Consider the following 20,926-nt stretch of genomic DNA (forward strand, 5'->3'; position numbering starts at 1 on the left):
CAGATAACTTTTTTTCCCCTTTCTTTTGGGGGAAATTGACTTCTGGAATCCTCTAAATTGGCAATATTATATGTACGGACCAAAGCTGAGGGTTAAAGGGCTTAAGACGCCCCCATGGCGGATGCCTCCCGTAACGAAAGAAAGAAGGAATGGGACGGTCTACCAAATCGGTGTGTGGTCATCCGTCGCCTTGACAGACATTTCCGGCATTGGAAAAGCAGGCTGGAGGAGCATCGGTTGTTTGGGACGGATAATGATCACCTTACTGCTCTATACAACATCCATGCCATCTTTGACCTCCTTGAAAGAGTCGTTGAATTACTTGATGTGCCAAGCTCCCTAATCCGAACAGATCGGGATGCCGAAATTGCCCAACCAATAGGACAAGAGATCCTTATCTTCTTTCAACGTCCTGTTCACATCTAAGGTCCCGAACGCAAGGTACCCAAGGCACGAAAATAAGCAGTAGGTAGCTATCTCAACTGAAGACTAGCAATTACCTTACCTATGCAATAGAACAGCCTGAGATTGAATGCAGGTACCGTACCTTAGACACTTCAATGATCGGCTCTTTGGTTCTGTAGGTGAACCGATTGCGCAAGAAGACGGAACCATTGAAAAATCACTCAATTATGATCGACCGGATGTCATCGGACTCTCGCATTCTACCTTGTCTACACATATTAAGGAGAAGTTGTCGGATGACAGGAGGGAGATAGATATCTGGATGCTAAGTTCAAATCTGAGATGTACCCATGAGGTCAGAGTAACTGGCTGATAAGGAAGCGAAAGCGACTGATGATTGGTTGTTTGGCTCAAGATAACGGACTGATAAGCGAACTTTCTGTGTAAAAGGCCGAAAAAGAGTGCGTTACCCCATGTCAATACTGGAATACTTGATATAAGCGACAGTCGCTGTGATGCTGTGAAAAGCCACCTACATTAAGCTAATTTAGGTAGCAGCGGCTTTTCCGTCCTATTAAACCCGAAACACGAGTCAAAGGTGCACTGATACCGTAACAAGTGTAAAAGTACCTTACCTTGCATATAGTACTGCGAGGAACAGTTTCGAACTCAACATCGCGCAGTATAGCAATGGTCATCGGCTGCATATGAGTACAATGCAGAGGAATTCATCTTGGCAACCGACCTATATCACAATACTTGTCTTTGAAGGATAGGCAGGATAGTCAAGAAGAAATACCTAAAGGACTTTGTATCAGGCTGAGGACTGGCAGTAGAGCTGCTGATTGGTCCGAAGCAAGTCCATATCTACAACCACTCTCGATGCTCGTCTCATTCTCCAATCACCTCGAGGGACAGTATCTACATAGGTATCCTCATGATCCTCATCGCTTTCTCCGAGACTTTGTCGACGATAATGGGAAATATGAACCACGGTTTTGATGTTATCGTCTAATCTGCTATATGGCTTCCTATCATCGCACGCCTCGACTCGTCATCCTCGTCCAGGATTCCCCAGAAGGGTCCAGCCTCCCAGTACTTGGAGGGTCTTACTGCTGGACCCAGAAAGATAGGCTGAGTTAAAGCTCCCTTGATAGATGAACTTTCGTAGAGACCTGCTCTCTGGACATCATTCTTGTCATATTGATTATTCATGGTAAAACGAAACTAATGAGCCACGGGCTTATCCGTTGCCTTGCACCATGACTCTAGAAGGCTTGGCCAGATTATGTCTGATATCTATCACAATCCTTCAATTTGATACTATCAGCCGGATGAGATAAGGCCATAGACCTTTCCCTAGCGCCCGACAGTGGAGCATTGTGTTTGATTTCAGGAACTATGGCCATGGTTCCATTGTCCACGGCGTTTTTGACTTGTATCAGCATCGCATATTTATGGGTCTGGCCGTCTCCCCCTGTCACATTTCTCCCTTTATCAGACGTCGAAGCCTTTTCTTTCCTTCTTCTCGTGTTCAGCTCTGACTTTAAGCTCTGACCGACGACTTCGACTCTGATTCTGCAGCTCATTCCTGCTCAGGGCCTGTCTCGTTGCATTTTGGGACTTCAGTGTTCTATTATTGGTTATCTAGCACCACGGCAACCGGCCTTAGTCAGTGACCTCAGCTAACGAATCGTCCTTATCTACAAATCTGCAACTGTGCTGCAGGTGGTTTCACAATGGCGGAATACCCGGTGGCCTACAATGGCACCATAGCAACGGGTGGAGATTCCTTGACGGAGGATTTGAACATATACTACAGCGTTCGTCAACCTCACCATTGTAGTATGTTGTTCTGGAATGAACGCTCGAAGCTGACTGTCCCTCCAGTCCGGTGACATTGCATGGGTTGTCACATCAACCGCATTAGTCCTGCTTATGATTCCTGGTGTTGGGTATGAGGATATGACAACTCATCTTCATGTCCATCGCTAACAGCCTTTAGCTTCTTCTACTCTGGTCTTGCCCGTCGAAAGTCGGCCCTCTCTCTGATATGGCTCTCGATAATGTCTGTCGGTGTCGTTTCCTTCCAGTGGTTTTTCTGGGGTTACTCACTAGCCTTTTCCCATACTGCTGGAAAGTATATTGGTGACCTATCGAACTTTGGATTCAAGGGTGTGCTGGCAGCGCCTTCGGTTGGCAGTAGCAAGGTGCCGGATCTGCTCTTCGCCGTGTTCCAGGGAATGTTTGCTTGCATTACGTGAGTCCAAACTCAAGCATTCCCGTCGTGCTCGAAGATAGGACAACTGACAACTTGAAAGTGTAGCACTTGCCGTTGGTGCCGCCGCCGAACGTGGCCGTATGCTTCCGTGCATGATTTTCTCCTTTATCTGGACCACGATCATCTATGACCCTATCGCTTGCTGGACATGGAATTCCTCCGGCTGGGTCTTCAAGCTCGGCGGTTTGGACTTCGCAGGCGGCACGCCTGTGCATATTGCCTCCGGATCAGCAGCATTGGCTTACTCTTTAATGCTCGGAAAACGCCGTGGTCACGGCACCCATGAGCTCAACTACCGCCCTCACAACGTCACCCACGTCGTCATTGGCACTGTTTTCCTCTGGGTGGGATGGTTCGGATTCAACGCTGGCTCGGCCCTTGCCGCCAACATGCGAGCTGTCATGGCAGCCTTTGTGACCAACCTCGCCGCTTCTGTTGGCGGTGTCACTTGGTGTCTTCTGGATTACCGACTCGAGAGGAAGTGGTCTACCGTGGGTTTCTGCTCGGGAGTCATCGCTGGCTTGGTAGCTATTACTCCTGGATCTGGCTTCGTGCCCCCATGGGCCGCTTTCATCTTCGGTGTTGTCGGCGCTATCGCTTGCAACTACGCCACCAAGCTCAAGTATTGGCTCAAGATTGATGACGCCTTGGATATCTTTGCCGTCCACGGCATTGGAGGACTTGTTGGCAACATCTTGACTGCCTTCTTTGCCGCGTAAGTATCATTCCAACTAAGGACAGACTGATATGTGACTGACATGCGTCCTACCAGTGACTACATTGCGCACCTCGATGGCTTTAGTGAGATCCCCGGTGGATGGATTAACCACAACTGGGTTCAGCTGGGGTACCAGCTAGCCGACTCTGTTACTGGCTTTGCGTACTCCTTCTTTGGTAGCTGCCTCATCCTTTTCCTCATCAATCTGGTCCCTGGTCTCAGCCTCCGCGCTGCCGAAGAAGACGAGATTCTAGGTATCGACGACGCCGAAATTGGCGAGTTTGCTGTATGTGCTCCAGACGATCTGCGGCTTGAACCATTTGAGCTAACAAATTTCCTAGTATGACTATGTCGAAATCACTCGCGATGTGATCGCCGGCGTTGAAGGCCCTGAAGGCCTTGATGACTCGTCCAAGCGGACAATCACCCCTACCGAGGGCCACGAGGGCACCATTGAAACGAAGGCTTGAACACTGCGTCAGACTCACTAATATTCTATGATACCCTGTCCTTAATAATTATGTCCTCATTCCGTCGATCATGATCTGTTTGTATATATTTTCTTTTTATCATTTGTTTCTTTCGTCACGTTCGAAGATGCCCTTGGCTGTACAGAATATTCTACTTTCTTCGTCTGAAGCCATTGATTCATCATGCGTCGGGTCTTTTGTGCCTTTTCGGATAAGCAGCTGGCTCGTAGAACCATTTTGGCATCCCTCCATATCAGGTGTTATTTTGCTCGTACGATGAAGGTGTGCGTAGTGTTTTAACAGGCTGGACATCAATCATGGGCTGGCTGCACCTAGTTTGTTCATCTAGCATGTTCTTGAAGAACCAATCCTGTAGTGGTTACTGGCAGCCCATATTGAAGAAAGCAATGAATACCTAAGGCGTAACGTTCATCAGGGTTGTAGTTCTCATGGGATAAGGTGATGGCAGATGTCATGGCTCGCGGCCAATGATAAGCCACGATTGGAGCTTCCCGTCGTCACCACCTAGAAATCCCCTTGGAGCTTGGAGCTAGGTCTCTCCCCGCAAACCATTCCATTTCTTCAAATCAGAGCGCACACTAATCTCTACACTCTGTGATTTTCTTCCCATTTGCTGTATTCTTAAGTTTTGTGTATCGGTCTACAGTCTTTCGCAGATGGCATCTCGAAGTCCCAGCGAAGAAGCCAAACCGGCGCCGTTTAGCAACTTCCCGCAGGACCCGGCTGAATTTGACAGCGACCCCAGGATTTCCTTCTCGAAGCTGGACAACAAATTCATACTAGAGACTGAAGACGGACAGGAATTTGAATACGATACGGTTTTAAAACGATGGATTCCGACGGTGTGTGCGCGCTTCCTCTGCAGCTGGTCGATTCCCCTTGTATCTTGCGATCATTGAACTCTTACCTTTTCTGTCTCCCTCTTGTTATGAGTTCCCTTCCTCCCACGCTGTTATTTTCCCACTTGCCAAGTATTGTTCCTGGAGCACAGCGTTTCATTGCAGATACACTGCGATCGCCGTTGCTACATGGGTCTTGGTCGGTTCGTGAAACTGATTGTGTGGTTGGCGCGACATTTCCGCGCCGTTGAGTATTCTCCAGGTCGACGATGACTTGCTCCAGCAGCAGCAAGAAGCCTACAAGATTGAGGGGGTGGACGAAGATGAACAAGTTACTGCGCAACAACTGAGGAAGAAGCGGAAGCAGCAGGCCGGTGGGGATGAGGTTAGTGAAGCAAGCGATATAGCCTTGCAATCCATTCTTGTAGCGACAGTGACCTGACTAGACTGAAATCGCAGAATACTGGCCAGAAGCCGAAGAAACAACGAGTGAACACTGCCGTGTTCGTCACATCTATTCCCCTTGACGCCGAATTCGATGAGATTCGTGACGTCTTCTCCAAGTGTGGTGTTATCGCCGAAGAGATTGACAGTGGCCGGCCCCGAATTAAGATGTATATGGATGAAAATGGCAAGTTCAAGGGCGAGGCTTTGATCGTGTATTTCCGGCCGGAGTCCGTCAACCTCGCCATACAGATGCTGGACGAATCAGACTTCAGGTTAGGGGTGACAGGCCCGCAGGGACCGATGAAAGTCCAGGCTGCGGATTTTTCGTTCAAGAGCCAACAAGAGGCACCGGCAAAGAGCAGCATGAGGGATAAGAAGAAGATCATCAAGAGGACTCAGAAACTAAATAGGTCTGTCTAAGGAAACCCGCTTGGCTTGACGCGAGACGGACTGACGTGGTGTTACTAGCAAACTCGCTGATTGGAGTGACGACGAGCCATCAAATTTGACGGACACGAGCTCTAGGTTCGAGAAGCTTGTCATACTCAAACACATGTTTACTCTGAAGGAGATCGAGGTATGATTCCCATTTAGGCCGCTTATGGGACAGAGTGATACTCATCCTTCGTAGGAGGACCCAGCAGCCATTCTTGACATCAAGGACGACATTCGGGAGGAGTGCTCCAAGCTAGGCGAGGTTACGAATGTCGTTTTATATGACAAAGAACCCGACGGAGTTGTCAGCGTTCGTTTCACGGACCCTGAAGCCGCCAGACAATGTGTCAGGGTATGTTGTGCTGGCTCGTTTTGTTGCTGCATTATAACCACCGCAAAGATCCATTCTCTAACCAGATTCTAGGTCATGGACGGTCGCTTTTTCGCTGGCACACGCGTCGAAGCCTACATTTCAGATGGGAAAGAGAAGTTCAAAAAGAGCAATGAGAGGCGGGCAGCTCTCGAGGATATGGCGGAGAGAGGTCTTGACGCCGAAGACGAGGAAGAGAACGCACGGTTGGACGAATTTGGGACTTGGCTGGAAAGCTCCCATGTGGTGGAAAATACTGCCAAGTAGTGGCTTCTTGGAGAATTGGCACTTCTTAAACCTCTCTCTTCCGCCTAGGTGTTGTATACATGCCAACTGAATAGGCGCTGAAGGAGGGTCATTGATTCACGCACTTTGTACTGTATTAGAGCGGATTATGTACTCTGTACATCTGAGCCAAAAGAAACGGCGGGAAAGCCAATGCTGATATGAAGACATGATGATCTAATGGGGTAACAATGCTAGAACTGGCACTTAGTATTGAAACAGACCCTCACTTATTTATTGACACCATTGTTTAGTTGCCTGCATGATGGGACGACTCAAATTCATGGTTCGCGGTTGTTGTCGTTGTCCCAACTGTGGTTCGTTCCAGCGCGGAACGGCTGCTGACTGGTCTCCCGTGATAGAAACCGCGCTAAACCATGTTTGACCGTAGCCCCCCTGATTTATTTACCAACAGCAAATGTTGACTTGTTGTCTGTTGATCCCTGAGAGACCAGCCCGCACAACGAACAACTCCTTCTCTCCTCACCGCTAAACTTCAACCCAACTCCCCTTTCCCTTTCTCCATTCTTCCTCTCCGTCCCCATTTCTTCGACGGTCTGTTATCCTTTTGTTCAATTTGAACTTTCCTCTTCCATCTCTTTTCTACCCATCCTAAGTAACTCTCCCATCATCCACAATGCGTGAAATCGTATGTTGCGCCTAAACCCCCCCTGTTCCCGTCAGGAGACGCGTCGATTTGGGCTCTCCCTGGATGAAGAACCCCACTTGTTCCTCAAGAATGCGGATCAGCTAACTTGTTCTTTTTTTATTCTACAGGTTCACCTTCAGACCGGTCAGTGTGTAAGTACTGCCCATCGTGGGTGAGAGACTGTTATGGCAGAAGCGTAGGGATGGCGTTTGCATTGAGCAGAGACTAAATCCGATTCTTGGTGACAGGGTAACCAAATTGGTGCTGCTTTCTGGTATGTCTCCACCTCAATGCTAGGATGATGGGAGACTGGGACCTGTCATCTTAGCAGGCTGTCCCCATGTGTTCAGCTTCGCTGTCATGAGTATCAGCTAACAAATCTACAGGCAGACCATCTCTGGTGAGCACGGCCTTGACGGCTCTGGCCAGTAAGTTCGACCTATATCCTCCCAATCGAGAAAGCGGCGGAAACACGTAAGGCAAGGAAGAAGAGGACGCGTGTCTGACGGGGATAATAGCTACAATGGCTCCTCCGATCTCCAGCTGGAGCGTATGAACGTCTATTTCAACGAGGTGCGTGGATGAAACTCTCGACTCTACACTCCTTTGACAACATCTCACGGTCTGACTCGCTACTAGGCCAACGGCGACAAGTATGTTCCTCGTGCCGTCCTGGTCGATCTCGAGCCCGGTACCATGGACGCTGTCCGTGCCGGTCCCTTCGGCGAGCTCTTCCGTCCCGACAACTTCGTCTTCGGCCAGTCTGGTGCTGGTAACAACTGGGCCAAGGGTCACTACACCGAGGGTGCCGAGCTGGTCGACCAGGTTATCGATGTCGTCCGTCGCGAGGCCGAAGGCTGTGACTGCCTCCAGGGTTTCCAGGTCACCCACTCTCTCGGTGGTGGTACCGGTGCGGGTATGGGTACCCTTCTGATCTCCAAGATCCGTGAGGAGTTCCCCGACCGTATGATGGCGACCTTCTCCGTCGTTCCCTCCCCCAAGGTTTCCGACACTGTCGTTGAGCCTTACAACGCTACCCTCTCCGTTCACCAGCTCGTTGAGCACTCCGATGAGACCTTCTGTATCGACAACGAGGTATGGGTGGATTGATTGTCCAAAAAACAACGCGGACACTGACTGGTTAACAGGCTCTGTACGACATTTGCATGCGCACCCTTAAGCTCTCCAACCCCTCATACGGTGACCTGAACCACCTGGTCTCCGCCGTCATGTCCGGCGTCACCACTTGCCTTCGTTTCCCTGGTCAGCTCAACTCTGATCTGCGCAAGCTGGCCGTCAACATGGTTCCCTTCCCTCGTCTGCACTTCTTCATGGTCGGCTTCGCTCCTCTGACCAGCCGTGGCGCTCACTCCTTCCGTGCCGTCTCCGTTCCCGAGTTGACCCAGCAGATGTTCGACCCCAAGAACATGATGGCTGCTTCTGACTTCCGCAATGGACGTTACCTCACCTGCTCCGCCATTTTGTATGTTGCTAGAAACACGAACCTTCTGCACAAGCTCTTTTACTGACTATAATCTAGCCGTGGTAAGGTTTCCATGAAGGAGGTCGAGGACCAGATGCGCAACATCCAGTCCAAGAACCAGAGCTACTTCGTTGAGTGGATTCCCAACAACATCCAGACCGCTCTGTGCTCCATTCCCCCCCGTGGCCTCAAGATGTCCTCCACCTTCATTGGTAACTCCACCTCCATCCAGGAGCTGTTCAAGCGTGTCGGTGATCAGTTCACTGCTATGTTCCGTCGCAAGGCTTTCTTGCACTGGTACACTGGTGAGGGTATGGACGAGATGGAGTTCACTGAGGCTGAGAGCAACATGAACGATCTGGTCTCTGAATACCAGCAGTACCAGGACGCCTCCATCTCCGAGGGTGAGGAGGAATAGTAAGTCTTCCCAGGTCTTTTTGCAGAGTATGTGTTCTGACTCTCCGCAGCGGCGAGGAGGAGCCCCTCGAGGCTGAGGAGTAAATTATTTCTCTCTAGCCTTTCAGTGACGTGAATTAAGATCTGTTCACAGTAATACCCCTGATACATAAGTCTACTTTCTCTCTGGCCTTGGCCTAGCTCGCAGGCTGCTGCTGCCATACTGGAATATTTTGCTCGAGCGTTTTTTTAATCTTCCTGTTCTTAATTTCTTATGGCCGCCAGGGCCTCTGAAAGTATTGGACTCAAATAGTACAAAGTTCAAAAGCATTGCCTGCAATCCTCCGTCAATGGTCCACCGGGGCAGATCAAATAACTCGAGTAAATCGTATGGAAACATCAAGTCGAACAATAGGACAGCGCATCTGCTTCTGGCAACATGATAAAAAACTTTCAAAAATCATTTGTGTCCACTACTGTTCCCCTCTGTAGGAAGACCAGTTTGTGTCACCATTAGCAGACCGACATCAATTTATCGAAAATTGTACGACGTCTTTCCAGAACAGTCGGCTGACCGCCGAGAGTGGGTATATTGGCACATTTAGGAAGCACATGGCGCCATCTCTTTGTAGCAAACGACGGACGCGGCGCAAACAAGAAGCTAACGGGACGGGTCAAATCTCACATGAACGGACACTTCCCCGCCCTCGAGACTTTGAGCTCTTCCGTGATCTTCTCCACGGTCTGTCGGCCCTTGCCTTCAAAGTACTTTGGGCCCACGTCGGCAGTGTAATAGCCCTGCGGGTAGTACTCGTCGCCCATGTCGCCGGGGAGCGGCTTCCCCAGAGCCCAGGTGAGCCAGGCGGTTGGGCCCCAGCGGTTCCAGAAGGTCGGCTTGACGTAGTAGGGGGCTGCGTCCCAGTGGGTGATGAAGATGCGGTTGTGCTCGTCTGGGCGTTCTGTGTAGGGTTGGTAGCGGAGGAAGTAGGGACGGGGGAGGGCAAGGTAGCGCATGACGAAGCGGCGGACGCGGAGGAGAGAGGAGAATACCTTGGTGTATGCGGCGGGGGGAGGGTCGTACCTTGTTTTAGCATTGCGAGTTAGTTGTGTTGAGGTGAGGGAGGAGAGGAGAGAGAGGGAGGGGGGATGGGTGGCGGGGAAGGGCATATGCTTACAGCATGGCTTTCCGTAGACGATCGTCCATCATGAACGAGACGAACTTCAGCCCGATATGCTGCAACGGGCCGGGGATCATGTACAGCAGCACGGCGGTGGTCTGGTCGGCCGTCTCGCGGTTCTTCATGTCCGGAAGCATGCTTCGGACTTCGTACTCGTCGCTCCAGGCCATGATCTCCTCCAACCAGTGGAGGCCGTCGCGGAACCCCGTCTTGCTTGACGGGAGGTTCTCGTAGCTGATGTCCAGTCCGTCACCGATGCTCTTCCAAAAGGTACCCATGGCGCATTTCTCCATGTCGCTGAACGTGCGCCATTCGAACTTTTCGATGAACCGCACGGGCTGGATGGCGAAGAGACCGAGCGTGTACAGCATGTCGTCTTCTTGGATTTTGCCCGCGGCGCGGTACCCAGTGTGCAGGAAGCGGGTGCGCGCGAGCGCAGTGCAGGCGCGCTCTGAGGAGGGGGCATTTCCCATGAATTCCTGAATCAGGGCGCTGGTATCAGTGTAGCGTTTGAGGGATGTCTCAGGTTTTGAGAGTTGGCTCGTCGCTGTCAGGAGGCCGGATATAGTGGGGATGCCGTACGTCTGTTCAGTCTCTTAGTTGACCGTTGCCCGTAAACGTGCTTCAAATCAAGAATGAGTGAGTGACGAACCCTGAATAGCGCAAATTGTAGCGCTTTGATGAAGAAGAAAGGGAACTCCTGTTGCAATAGAACCCTTTGAATTTCCCACGCTTCGTCATTGGTCATGCGAGCAAGGGACTCGCGGGTTGGGAAATTGTACTTGCGATGGAGCCATCGCATCTTGCGAAAACGGAGAAACGAGCATAGCACTGGATATGCTGCAAGGCCAGCCAGGATATAGGGGGCCAGGCGGCCAAAGGAGATGTGTGATACATCAGTGGTGAGAATCGCCAATGGGCCATTCTTCACCCCTGCTGCAAGTTGCTCCATTATGTTCTTCGTCTCTTTCACTTGTCATTATTGACAGGAGAGATGAGGAAGGGAGACATTTCTTCATGATCGGAGCCCAATTATAACTTCAGGTAGATGGACTAGTAGATAAGGGCTACAGGAGCTAACACTACCTAGCAAGGGCGGGGTTGCCTTAGTGAATAATAATGTTGTTAGTGTAAGGAGTAGTGGTCTAGGCAGTCGCTGCTCAGCAAATCAGCAGCCCTAGAATACGAGATGCATACATACCGCCCGCCCGGGGCCGCCCCATGACAGCTGGAGAGCCCCTCGAACGTGGAAGTGATTGCGAGGACATAATCCAAAGCCACCTAGGGTGTTGTGCAAGTCAGATTCTTAGATGTAGGAAATCAGATGACCTGGCACCAGTCTAACTTAGGAGACCTTCAGATCTTCTTCAGCTCTTCCCCTCACTTCACCGCGATTCTTGGTTTATTGGTAAGCTTTCCGGTATCCACTGCTTCATCCTTCAAGCTTAAGGTAGATATGACAGGTGCAGCGGTATCTGCTTTGTGCTCGGTTCAGACCAGACGAATCTTCTGTGGTGCAAGGCTCTACGGCATCGCGAACCTCTACAGCTTTCGAAGCACACATGGACATTACACCGTTAAAATGTTTAATCTCGACTTTTACAAGCTGTTCCTTGTCCATCCATCAAATTATTTATCTTTCGAGACCACTTCTATGCTACCAGCGGAACTTGGACTAACATGTTTGTACAGAATTAGGATGGGACACCTTCTCTGCGACGGATCCAATCTTGATAGCTACAACGTTCGAGGCCTATAGGGCTGACTTCTGGAGACCAATTTGTCTACCGCATCAACGGCCCAGCATCTGAAGCTCCAACAGTCTCAGAGCAGGAAAAGATATGGCCGTGAACCCCAGACCGAGCCAGATCCCAAGGTCACAGCCTTCTGTGGTCGCATTCGCAACTGGCCCAGTGTAGTAAACTTGGTCCTGTTTGGCGCCCGAGCTGTCAGCAAATATGGTCTATTGCAGGCCTCTATGAGAGAAACAGAGATGGGTTTTTCACTTACCATACCCACAATCGCTCCTGCCCATCCGATCAAAAAGGAAACTCCGGCAGCAACACCCACTGGGAGTTTCCGCCAGTCATTCCATATAGTCCAATCGTATCGTCGGCACCGGTTGAAGAGCACATCTTCCTCGACAGCGATGGTGAACCAGATGATGATCCAGTATCCAATCAGAGGAAGGAAATTTTTGAAGATCTGATACAGGAAATTCCTTCCTCCGATTGCACATGCTGTATAAGTGACGGTACTTGCGATGGTGAAGATTGGACGCGGAATTTTCGACCAAATGTCTCCGAGCATTTGAAAGTTCATTGCCAGCGAATATGTTCCGGGGCCATTGTTGGAAACCACCGTTAGCACATTAATGAACGCGCAAATCTTGCCAAACACTCCAAGCCTGTCATAGCCAGCCATCAACAAGCTTCCCGGAGTTCCGTCATAGATTGCCTGCCACCTAACATTGCTCGCCACACCGGTTCCTAGGCCAACTCCCAGGAGAATACTCATCATCATCGCTGCGCACCCTCCAATAGTAGTCACCGACCAAACCTTCCACGGCCTGATCGTGGATGGGTAATACACATAATAGTCTGCAGCGGAGGGTGCCCACGAGAGAGCTGACGACATGCAGAGCGAGAAAAACCCTAAACGCTTTGCGTTTATCTCATCGGACGACCCGACGGACTTTGCATGGAGGTCAAACTGTGGTATTGCTGATCCCGCCAAGATGCAGAATGTGAGCAGTTGAGGGAACCAAGCGAATCTATGCCCCCGAGTCAGCCGTTCACTTTGTCATCTTGCTTCAGCACTGTGCGCAAGGATAATACCTCTCATATATATGGAATATGCGCATACCAAACGTCGCCATGATCGCACTTCCAAGGGCGACAATGATGATTCCGACAATGACGGATACAGATCCTCCGGAGAGCTTAGACAGAATCTGACCCCCTACCATAGCATTGATCATTCCATACCCGAGATTGGTCAACACGTTCAGCGAACAGCAGATTTTGTTGGGGTGGTAACCCATGAAATATCGGCTCATGACCTATAAAATCAATTCGTGAGCCAGGTTCATGCTCAAGTCAAGCCAGCTGGATGGTGGAAATCCGTATCGGATTCAAAGAAAAAACGGACTGATCGGAAAAGGCCATACAAGTGTGCGATTCCCACTCCTAGGACCCCAGGTACTCATATAACCAACCGCCAAACCCCCAATCAGGTTTCCAAATACGGCGCAGAGGGCAGCGTCCGTGAAGTTCAGATCCATGACCAGTGTTCCTATTGAACCGACAACCATGTGATTTACTGCCATTCCCATGCTGAACCATATCAAGAGCATGTGAAACAAGTCTGACGTGGTGGGCTTCTGACGATCCTCTGGTGAAACAGGCTCAATTCCGCGAGTTTCTAAGTTCTTGAAGCTCCTGGTCCATCGTTGATATCGTGACTGGCAGACGGTGCTCGAGGATCCGCAGTCCCCCAGCTCTACTTGTGTAACGCTGTGCAAAGAAGGGGACTGGCGGGGCTTCTCAAATTCGGACACCATGTTGACTCAGATTTGAACGGACACTGTTCACTCCAAAGGCATAAGGACTCAACTCTTCTTCCCTCGTCTTTCCTACCAAGGGTGCGAATTCCCTCTCTATTTTGCTCTCGCAGTTTGCATCGGCCTTACCATCACAGAATGACAGAGTATGACCAAATCTGCAAACCAACCACAGGAACCCTCCTGATGATCAGAAAGGCTGAAGTAGAGGTAGGAAGAGAAGGACGATGTTGGAAGGAGAAGAAGGAGGCAGAGACCTTTTCAGAAGGAATAAACGTGATCTAACTGCTCGGTGATCTTGACCTGACATCACTTTGAATGGACCAAGCGATTTCGACTTTACAAGGTACGTAATACCTGCACGACCACTGGTGACAGGACATTCCACAGCATCACAGATACCGCCGCGGAAGACTACGCATCGGCTGCAGAGTGCCGACCACGATGGCAAAAAACCGCATGATGACATCCGTGCAGTAAGTACAATGTCCAGGATCGACATGCACAAAGCAACGCAAGCCACTACGATCCTAAGGTTGTATCAACCACCTTGAAACACGGGCGTCGGCTCCCTGCAATCAACCCTGCCTTGACTCAGTCTCCAACAACCCCGTCGGGATTCTTTGGAATTATTATTAACCCTTTACGGCCAATACGCTTTGAAAAAGGATCTAGCAAAGGGACTCCGTTTTGTGCAAATCGTCACGCTACCATGCATGTCAACATACCGTCGGACGTATTAAGTATTAAGCTCTGCAGATGCGCCGGCACGGTATGCACTAGCAACGCAAGGAGGACGCAGAACGCACAGGAGAGGTTGGTGCTTAGACTGGACCACTTTCCCTGATCTATGCAGACTGACAATGGAAACTCCCCTCCATACACTCCTATATATGTACTGTTCAGGTAAAACGATAACCTCCACAATCTCACATTAACCTGCGGTCCCGAGTTTCAACTATGACACCAAGCAGCAGTCCATCCAATCCGTCATCCTGCCAAAAGTGCCACACTCGCTGTGGGCAAACCAGGGAGGTTGAAGGATGCACCCTCGGCAGAATTCCTGATTTGCGCACTGATACTGTTCATGTTATGTTACCCAAGGTACTTGATAGTATGTAGATACTGATGGCCACATTCTTGCCCCTTTCCTGGATCACAAGTACATACAACGCAGTGCGCACGGAGCACAGAGGACAGACTTAGTTAGATCTTCTGTAGTTCATACACGGGGCCAACCCTCAGTCATTTATTCTTCCATCCTAGTTTCTTGCGGGCACTTTTTGTCTACTAGTGCCGTACCTAGTGATGACATTTGGGCAAAAGTTCTAGACAACAAACGAGCAATTATCATTGGTATCTGTACGGTGCAAAGCTAGGAAGTAGCAGTGGAAATACTATAGAACAAACAGCAAACAAAGAGACCGCCCCGCCTTGCGCCAGGCCCAACCCCCATGCAGGAACGACTGGTCTATCAGAGAGATCTGAGATAAGCAAGCAACTATGCGGAATTTTCGGGATCCCTGAGACGCCCCCCAGTATAAGAACACACGACATCGGCAAGTAAGCAAAGGGATATTAAGACAGGGGGTGAGTATTTCGCTTCCACAAAAGTGCCAAGCTTTAAAAAGCGAACTTCCCAGAGCATCCGAAGGCAGAAATATGAGACATTGAATACTGTGCAAAGCCGAAAACTGGGAAAAGAGGGGATAGTGAGCAAGCGCTTCAAACAATGAGCAAGTAAGAGTCTATGAGTACACCGTATTTGGTCTCGGACGTCGACCAGGGAACTGAAATGCGTATGATGGAAGATAACTAGGCAGGAATATCATCTAGCTTTGTCGCGACTGGCTCTGGCTAGATCGGGATCGTCCTGATGTAGACCGTTTGCTACGGCTGGAGTGTGCACGGGCAGGAGGAGCGTGTTCAAAGTATGGGATCAGGTCGGGGTTCTGACTCGGGGGAGTCTTGGAAGTAGATAGATAATCTCCGACGAGACGCTCGTCGGCTGCGGTGTCTGGGTGAATTTCAATCCCCTCTTGGTTATCCAGCCCCCCGTGAGGGCTGCTCGAATTGAAGGCGATCGATTCATTTTCGCCTGGCGCTCTTTCAATCGGAGACCATCCCGCAATACTGCCAGCAACCACACCGGCCATGGCGGCAGCGGGTCCGAAAGCAGAGTTAGAGCGAGATCGGGTACGCTTTCGTGAGCGCGACTCGGGTGTTGCAGGCTGGGGTGAACTACCGCCGTTCTCGCCAACAGGGGTCGAAGGAATAGAATCCTCTCTCGACCGTGATCCACTGCGCGACCTAGGAAGGAGCTCTTGGGGATGCTGTAGCTTATGCTTCAAGTTCCTCAATCGGCCACCGCGGACAGTGTGGAGAAAAGTTAGCTGGTCTCTGATCTCTTCTAGAGCAGGATTCCATTCGAAGCGTCGATCCTCATCCGAAACCACAAGCTCGGGGCCCTTCTTGCGGATCCAGAACCTCGGGATGAGCCTGGAAACGAACTCGTCCGGAATAAGTCGAATAATAACACCGATAGGCAGCGAAATCACGCCAAGTATTAGAGAAACGCCCCATTGGTAACCCACCAGAGGTTTGACCGAGAACGCCTGCCCACCCACGAAGATGATCAAGACTTGACCTCCAACAATGATGAATTGGATACCAATAAACCAACGATTGCGGAAAATGCCTTCGAAGATATTCAGACCGTTGTCAATTCGACGAGAGCTATGAATGTGTCAGTAACTGTCCATCTCCATCCTCGTAAACATGGAGCCAGTGTTCACTCACTTCCACTGATTGAAGATCTGCATCCAGACGAAAGTGTTGAAGACTGTCGTCTTGAGCCGTTCCATGTCATCCTCCGAATGAAGTTTAAATATCGATTTTCCAGCAAAGTTCAGAACAAGGGTGACGACCAGCTGAAAGATGCTTTGTCCTATTATCATTTTCCACATCGTCAGGTTGATGAGGGGTGCCGATCTAGGTTCAGGTCTGCGGTCGAGGATGTGAGCAGTCGGAGGATCCGTTGCTGTTACAGAAAGGGTTAGCTACGTATAGGACCATCGGAGTTCAGCACCAAGACCTACCGAGAGCAAGGGCTGCAAAAGTGTCCATGATAAGGTTAACCCATAACAGTTGGACAGCCGTCAGAACCGACTCTTCGTCACCACTAGCCACAGCCGAGATGAACGTGAGCAAGACTGCAGTAATGTTGACAGTAATTTGGAACTAAACGATAAAACGTTAGCCTGAGAACAATGCGATCTGTCAAGCTGCCAAAGTTTACCTGCAAAAACTTCTTAACTGCGTCATTGACAGTCCTACCCCAAGCCATAGCCTTGACGATCGATGCAAAATTGTCATCCATCAGAATAATGTCTGATGCCTCCTTTGCAACTTCAGTACCGGTGATACCCATGGAAAACCCAACGTCAGCGGTCTTCAGAGCCTGAGCGTCGTTCGTTCCATCACCAGTGACAGCAACCGTCTCCCCGAGCTTCTTAAGTTGAGTAACCAGAATCTTCTTATCATCGGGGCTCGACCTTGCCAGAACCTGCAAACGGGGAATAATTTGACGTATCTGACGATCGCTCAACTGGCGGAACTTGGGTCCTTCGATAGCAATACCCCCGGGTGTGAAAATTCCGCATTCTTGAGCTATAGCTTTGGCAGTCATAATGTTATCACCCGTCACCATCCTCACAAATACGCCGGCCTTTTGACATTGACGGACGGAGTCTGTAACCCCAGGTCGTAGAGGGTCCTGAATACCAAAAATACCCAACAGTACCATGTCCTTGAACAAGGGGTCGAACTGGGCCAGCGAACGGTCTTCCTCTGAGGTAGGTGCTCCACGAGGGGGCCACTGGTCAAAATCACGATACACCAGGCCAATGGTCCGGAGCGACTGGGTAGCGTAGTGCGTAATGACGTTCTCCAAGGCAGACCGGTCTTTTTCCGAAAGAGACGTATCGGATACCTCTGTGGTAGGATCACGAATGATGCGTGTAGATTTCGAAAGTAAGATTTCGGACGCGCCTTTGACCAGCATCCGGTACTTCCCATTCCCAAGCTTGATGACCACGGCCATACATTTACGCCCTGAGTCGAACGGAACCATCTGAGCGATTTCGGCATTCGATCGCGCCTCGCTAATCGAGCCCATACCCAGGTAAGTTCGCGCGAAACTGAGGAGGGCCGTCTCGGTCTTGGATCCAATGAATGTCATTGTTCCATCCTGCTCTCCTTCGAATGCAGTGGAATTAAGAACGATCGAATCAAGTAGAAGCGCCTTCACCGGCGCCGCGAGCCTTGATGCAAACTCAGATGGCGACATACTGCCAGATGAGTCGGTGGCATTATGGTCTCCATTGGCCTGGCTGGCAGACACTCCAGCGGACTTGTCTCCAAACTTCGTGGAAGTCCCCAGCGTAGCGGCAACGGCAGTCATTTTATTTTCCGTGAGCGTACCGGTCTTGTCCGAGCAGATGGTAGTTGCATTGCCCATGGTTTCGCAAGCCCTCAACAAACGCACCAAGTTATTGTCCTTCAACATTCGCGTCGTAGCGAACGCGAGCGCAAGTGTGACAGCGAGAGGCAATCCTTCGGGAACGGCAACGACGATGATGGTGACTGCAACGATGAAGATCTGCAGGAAGGCCTGACCTTTGGCGTCGGCACCATGCATATCCTTCAATTGGGCTAAGAACTTGATGAACAGCACTACGAACAGCAGCAGACCGGCTGCCAGACCAAGTTTGGCGATATACTCCGCAAGCACGTTCAACTTCGACTGCAGCGGTGTCGTCTGGCCCTCGTCTTGCAGGGACATCAATGTCTTACCATATGTTGAGTTAACACCGACAGCAGTGACCAAGAACGTTCCCACACCTTCGGACACCTTGGCACCGGAAACAATGAACGGATCAAGCTTCTTGAGGTTCTCATGGCGTTCGATGGCCTGGTAGACGTCGCTGCCGGGCGCCTTGCGCAAAACATCGGATTCGCCTGTGGCGGAGGATTCGTCGCACTTGACATTGTGACCAGTGATGAAGACACCGTCGACTGGGACGAGGTCTCCGGGTTCGAGATGCATCACGTCACCAACCAGCACATCATGGATTGAAATCTCCACTGTCTTGCCGGAACGGATGACCTTGACGTGTCTGTCCTCCTTCTTCTTATTCAACTTCACGAATTGGCGCTCCTTTTGCCAATCGTTGGCAGCACCGACGACTACCACGATCACGATAGCGACAATAATGGCAACACCTTCTACCCATTGGACCCGAGCCTCCCCATCTGTGGCTGTGACGGACTGGTAAATACCGAGGGCAAGCGAAATAACGGCGGCAATGGTCAGCAGAATCAAGACCTTGTCGTTGTATGCAATCCACGCAAGTTCCAGAATACTCTTAGGCTTCTTCTCGGGAAGTTTATTGAGGCCGTATACTCTCTTCCGGTCCGAAAACGCGTCGTCTTGTCGCTTCGCAGGCGCTGTGTTAGATCTGGCTGGTGGCCCCTGATTCGGAGGTTCAGAATCAGACTTGGGAACGGTGTTCTGAGCACCCGAGGATGCAACCTCTTCGAAGCTCACGGTCCCCTCCAGGGTAGTTTCATCCACACTCAGGCCGCTGCGCAGGTTCGTACGTAACCCCTTTTCCAATCCTTGCAATCCACCCAGCGCGTGGAACGCGCCGAGGCTCTTGGGATTCAGGAGTTTATTCAGCTGACCAGGGGAGAAGGCGAATCTGTTATCATCCACCTGGAACTCGGCCTCGCGACCAGGGTCCGGCTTGAGAGCCTCCTCATCACTGAGAATTTTATCGTTGTTGCCGTTCTTATTCCCATTTTCCGGACGGGCTCCTTGCGATGGCGGGCTAACATACGTTTCTCCCCCATAGGTGCTGGCAGTCTGGCCAGAGTCTTCAGATTCAAGTGAATTCCCACGAGACCTCGTGCCAGGAACTGAAAGGAAATTGGAATTGGACATCGACTCGGTCAGTTTCGACGTGGGAGACGATACGTTGTGTGGCGACGTCGGCCTACTCTCATGGTCCCGGCCCTCCGACGAAGCTGATGAGCGAATCGAGGCCGATGAACGCAGATCCGTCGGCGACGGAGTGCCGTTATGTAACAGAGCGCTAGTATCGCTCGCATCAACAGGCTCGGTCGAGACTTGTAGGGTAGGTTGTGACGGATCCGGGGTGGACGTCACAGCGGATGTATCTATCGTGATGGTGGGGGCTCGTTCTCGTCGGAGCGGAGTCTTCGCGTCTTGGTTCGGATTCGATGACATGATGGCCCAGGATTTGGAGCCCGCAGAGCGGATTCCGAGAGAGATTGGGTAATGGTGTGGTATGGAAGGGATAGACTCTGGGTCAGGAATGCCCCGGAAGGAGCGAACGAAGCAGTCACGTTAAATCATACAAGGAAATTGTAACAAGGGGCAGGGCAACATTCCAGGTTTCAAAGACGGCGCAACCAAGCTCAGAATATACATAAGGAGCATGCAATCAGGAAGCAAGCTCATGAGTTGATGCAGGTTTGAGCGGACAAATCTCCTGTTGGCATGAAGAAGATAGAGACACGCTTAGAAGCCGTAGAAAGCACGGTGACCTTCCACATCAGTTGAACAGGCGCTCACAATTCCAGATGGACAGAGGAGGATTCTTCGCGAGGCAATGTCGTCAGGAGTTGCTGATTGTTGTGAATGGAAGACTAAGTGTCTCCAACAGTGCTGCAGTTGGTACTATTCAGATCATGAACGAAAGCCCTGAGGATGCGGTAATAACCCTGATGCTACAGATTCAGGACACACAATGAGGTAGACAGCAGGAGGAGAATCTGTACGCACTACCTGCCTTTGAAGAAGTGCTTTCAATGCTACGAGAGGTCCTGGGGTAGATCCTGTAATGTAATTACAGCTTTTAAGTGTGTTCCATCGATTCCACTTCAGCCACCAATGACAGTCTATGCAACAGAGGTCCTGCCGCCGCAAAGCCCCATTTGGACCCGCTCCGGGATCGAGACCGGCGGTATGGTAACGAAAACAAGCTGCTTAAAATTTATATCTTTAACTGCTCGCAGAACTGACGCATGTCACGGACTTAGGGACTCTCCTCCTTGCCTAGTTATCCCCAGGTCTCTCCATGTAATCTTGGGTATATAACATGGTAAAGGGAGAGAGATGATTGGAACCCGGACGAGGACGAGTATCAAAATCAGGTTTAATTGCAAAGGGGAATAATGGATTAATTATCTTGCCACGTCTCCTTGATAAATCAAGGGAACAGGTCTGGTGTAGGAATTGGTTCTTGACTTGGCATTGCATTTGCACTGCCTCAATCGCCTCCCCTTCGCTTCGCCATGACAC

General features: G+C 50.6%; 6 protein-coding genes across 6 annotated transcripts; 3 read left to right on the top strand and 3 right to left on the bottom strand.

Moving 5' to 3' along the window:
- Positions 1-2,144: 2,144 nt before the first annotated feature.
- Positions 2,145-3,874, top strand: ALT_8160 (ammonium permease MEP2; the record flags this gene model as incomplete). Its single annotated transcript, XM_033564585.2, has 6 exons — positions 2,145-2,228; positions 2,296-2,360; positions 2,411-2,665; positions 2,727-3,401; positions 3,459-3,690; positions 3,746-3,874. The coding sequence occupies 6 exons, from the start codon at positions 2,145-2,147 to the stop codon at positions 3,872-3,874; spliced, it is 1,440 nt and encodes a 479-aa protein (XP_033420476.2).
- Positions 3,875-4,551: 677 nt separating this feature from the next.
- ALT_8161 (U2 snRNP complex subunit CUS2) lies at positions 4,552-6,253 on the top strand (the record flags this gene model as incomplete). The annotated part of the gene is made up of 6 exons (XM_033564586.2): positions 4,552-4,737; positions 4,997-5,119; positions 5,194-5,591; positions 5,650-5,758; positions 5,813-5,968; positions 6,041-6,253. 6 exons carry the CDS (start codon positions 4,552-4,554, stop codon positions 6,251-6,253), a joined length of 1,185 nt encoding a protein of 394 aa, XP_033420477.2.
- A 655-nt stretch (positions 6,254-6,908) lies between these two features.
- Positions 6,909-8,904, top strand: ALT_8162 (tubulin beta chain; the record flags this gene model as incomplete). The annotated part of the gene is made up of 9 exons (XM_033564587.2): positions 6,909-6,920; positions 7,049-7,072; positions 7,169-7,194; positions 7,307-7,348; positions 7,439-7,493; positions 7,560-8,015; positions 8,069-8,403; positions 8,461-8,820; positions 8,871-8,904. 9 exons carry the CDS (start codon positions 6,909-6,911, stop codon positions 8,902-8,904), a joined length of 1,344 nt encoding a protein of 447 aa, XP_033420478.1.
- A 576-nt stretch (positions 8,905-9,480) lies between these two features.
- Positions 9,481-10,929, bottom strand: ALT_8163 (uncharacterized protein; the record flags this gene model as incomplete). The annotated part of the gene is made up of 3 exons (XM_089600376.1): positions 9,481-9,880; positions 9,975-10,561; positions 10,630-10,929. The coding sequence occupies 3 exons, from the start codon at positions 10,927-10,929 to the stop codon at positions 9,481-9,483; spliced, it is 1,287 nt and encodes a 428-aa protein (XP_089455269.1).
- An 840-nt stretch (positions 10,930-11,769) lies between these two features.
- On the bottom strand, positions 11,770-13,539 carry ALT_8164 (purine-cytosine permease family protein; the record flags this gene model as incomplete). Its single annotated transcript, XM_033561557.2, has 4 exons — positions 11,770-11,907; positions 11,988-12,750; positions 12,815-13,038; positions 13,147-13,539. 4 exons carry the CDS (start codon positions 13,537-13,539, stop codon positions 11,770-11,772), a joined length of 1,518 nt encoding a protein of 505 aa, XP_033417448.1.
- Positions 13,540-15,371: 1,832 nt separating this feature from the next.
- pmcA (putative P-type calcium ATPase) lies at positions 15,372-19,849 on the bottom strand (the record flags this gene model as incomplete). The annotated part of the gene is made up of 4 exons (XM_033561558.2): positions 15,372-16,275; positions 16,339-16,579; positions 16,638-16,779; positions 16,838-19,849. 4 exons carry the CDS (start codon positions 19,847-19,849, stop codon positions 15,372-15,374), a joined length of 4,299 nt encoding a protein of 1,432 aa, XP_033417449.2.
- Between the last annotated feature and the right edge of the window lie 1,077 nt (positions 19,850-20,926).

Source organism: Aspergillus lentulus, assembly GCF_001445615.1.
Source record: "Aspergillus lentulus DNA, contig: Alt16, strain: IFM 54703, whole genome shotgun sequence".
Taxonomy (NCBI): domain Eukaryota; kingdom Fungi; phylum Ascomycota; class Eurotiomycetes; order Eurotiales; family Aspergillaceae; genus Aspergillus; species Aspergillus lentulus.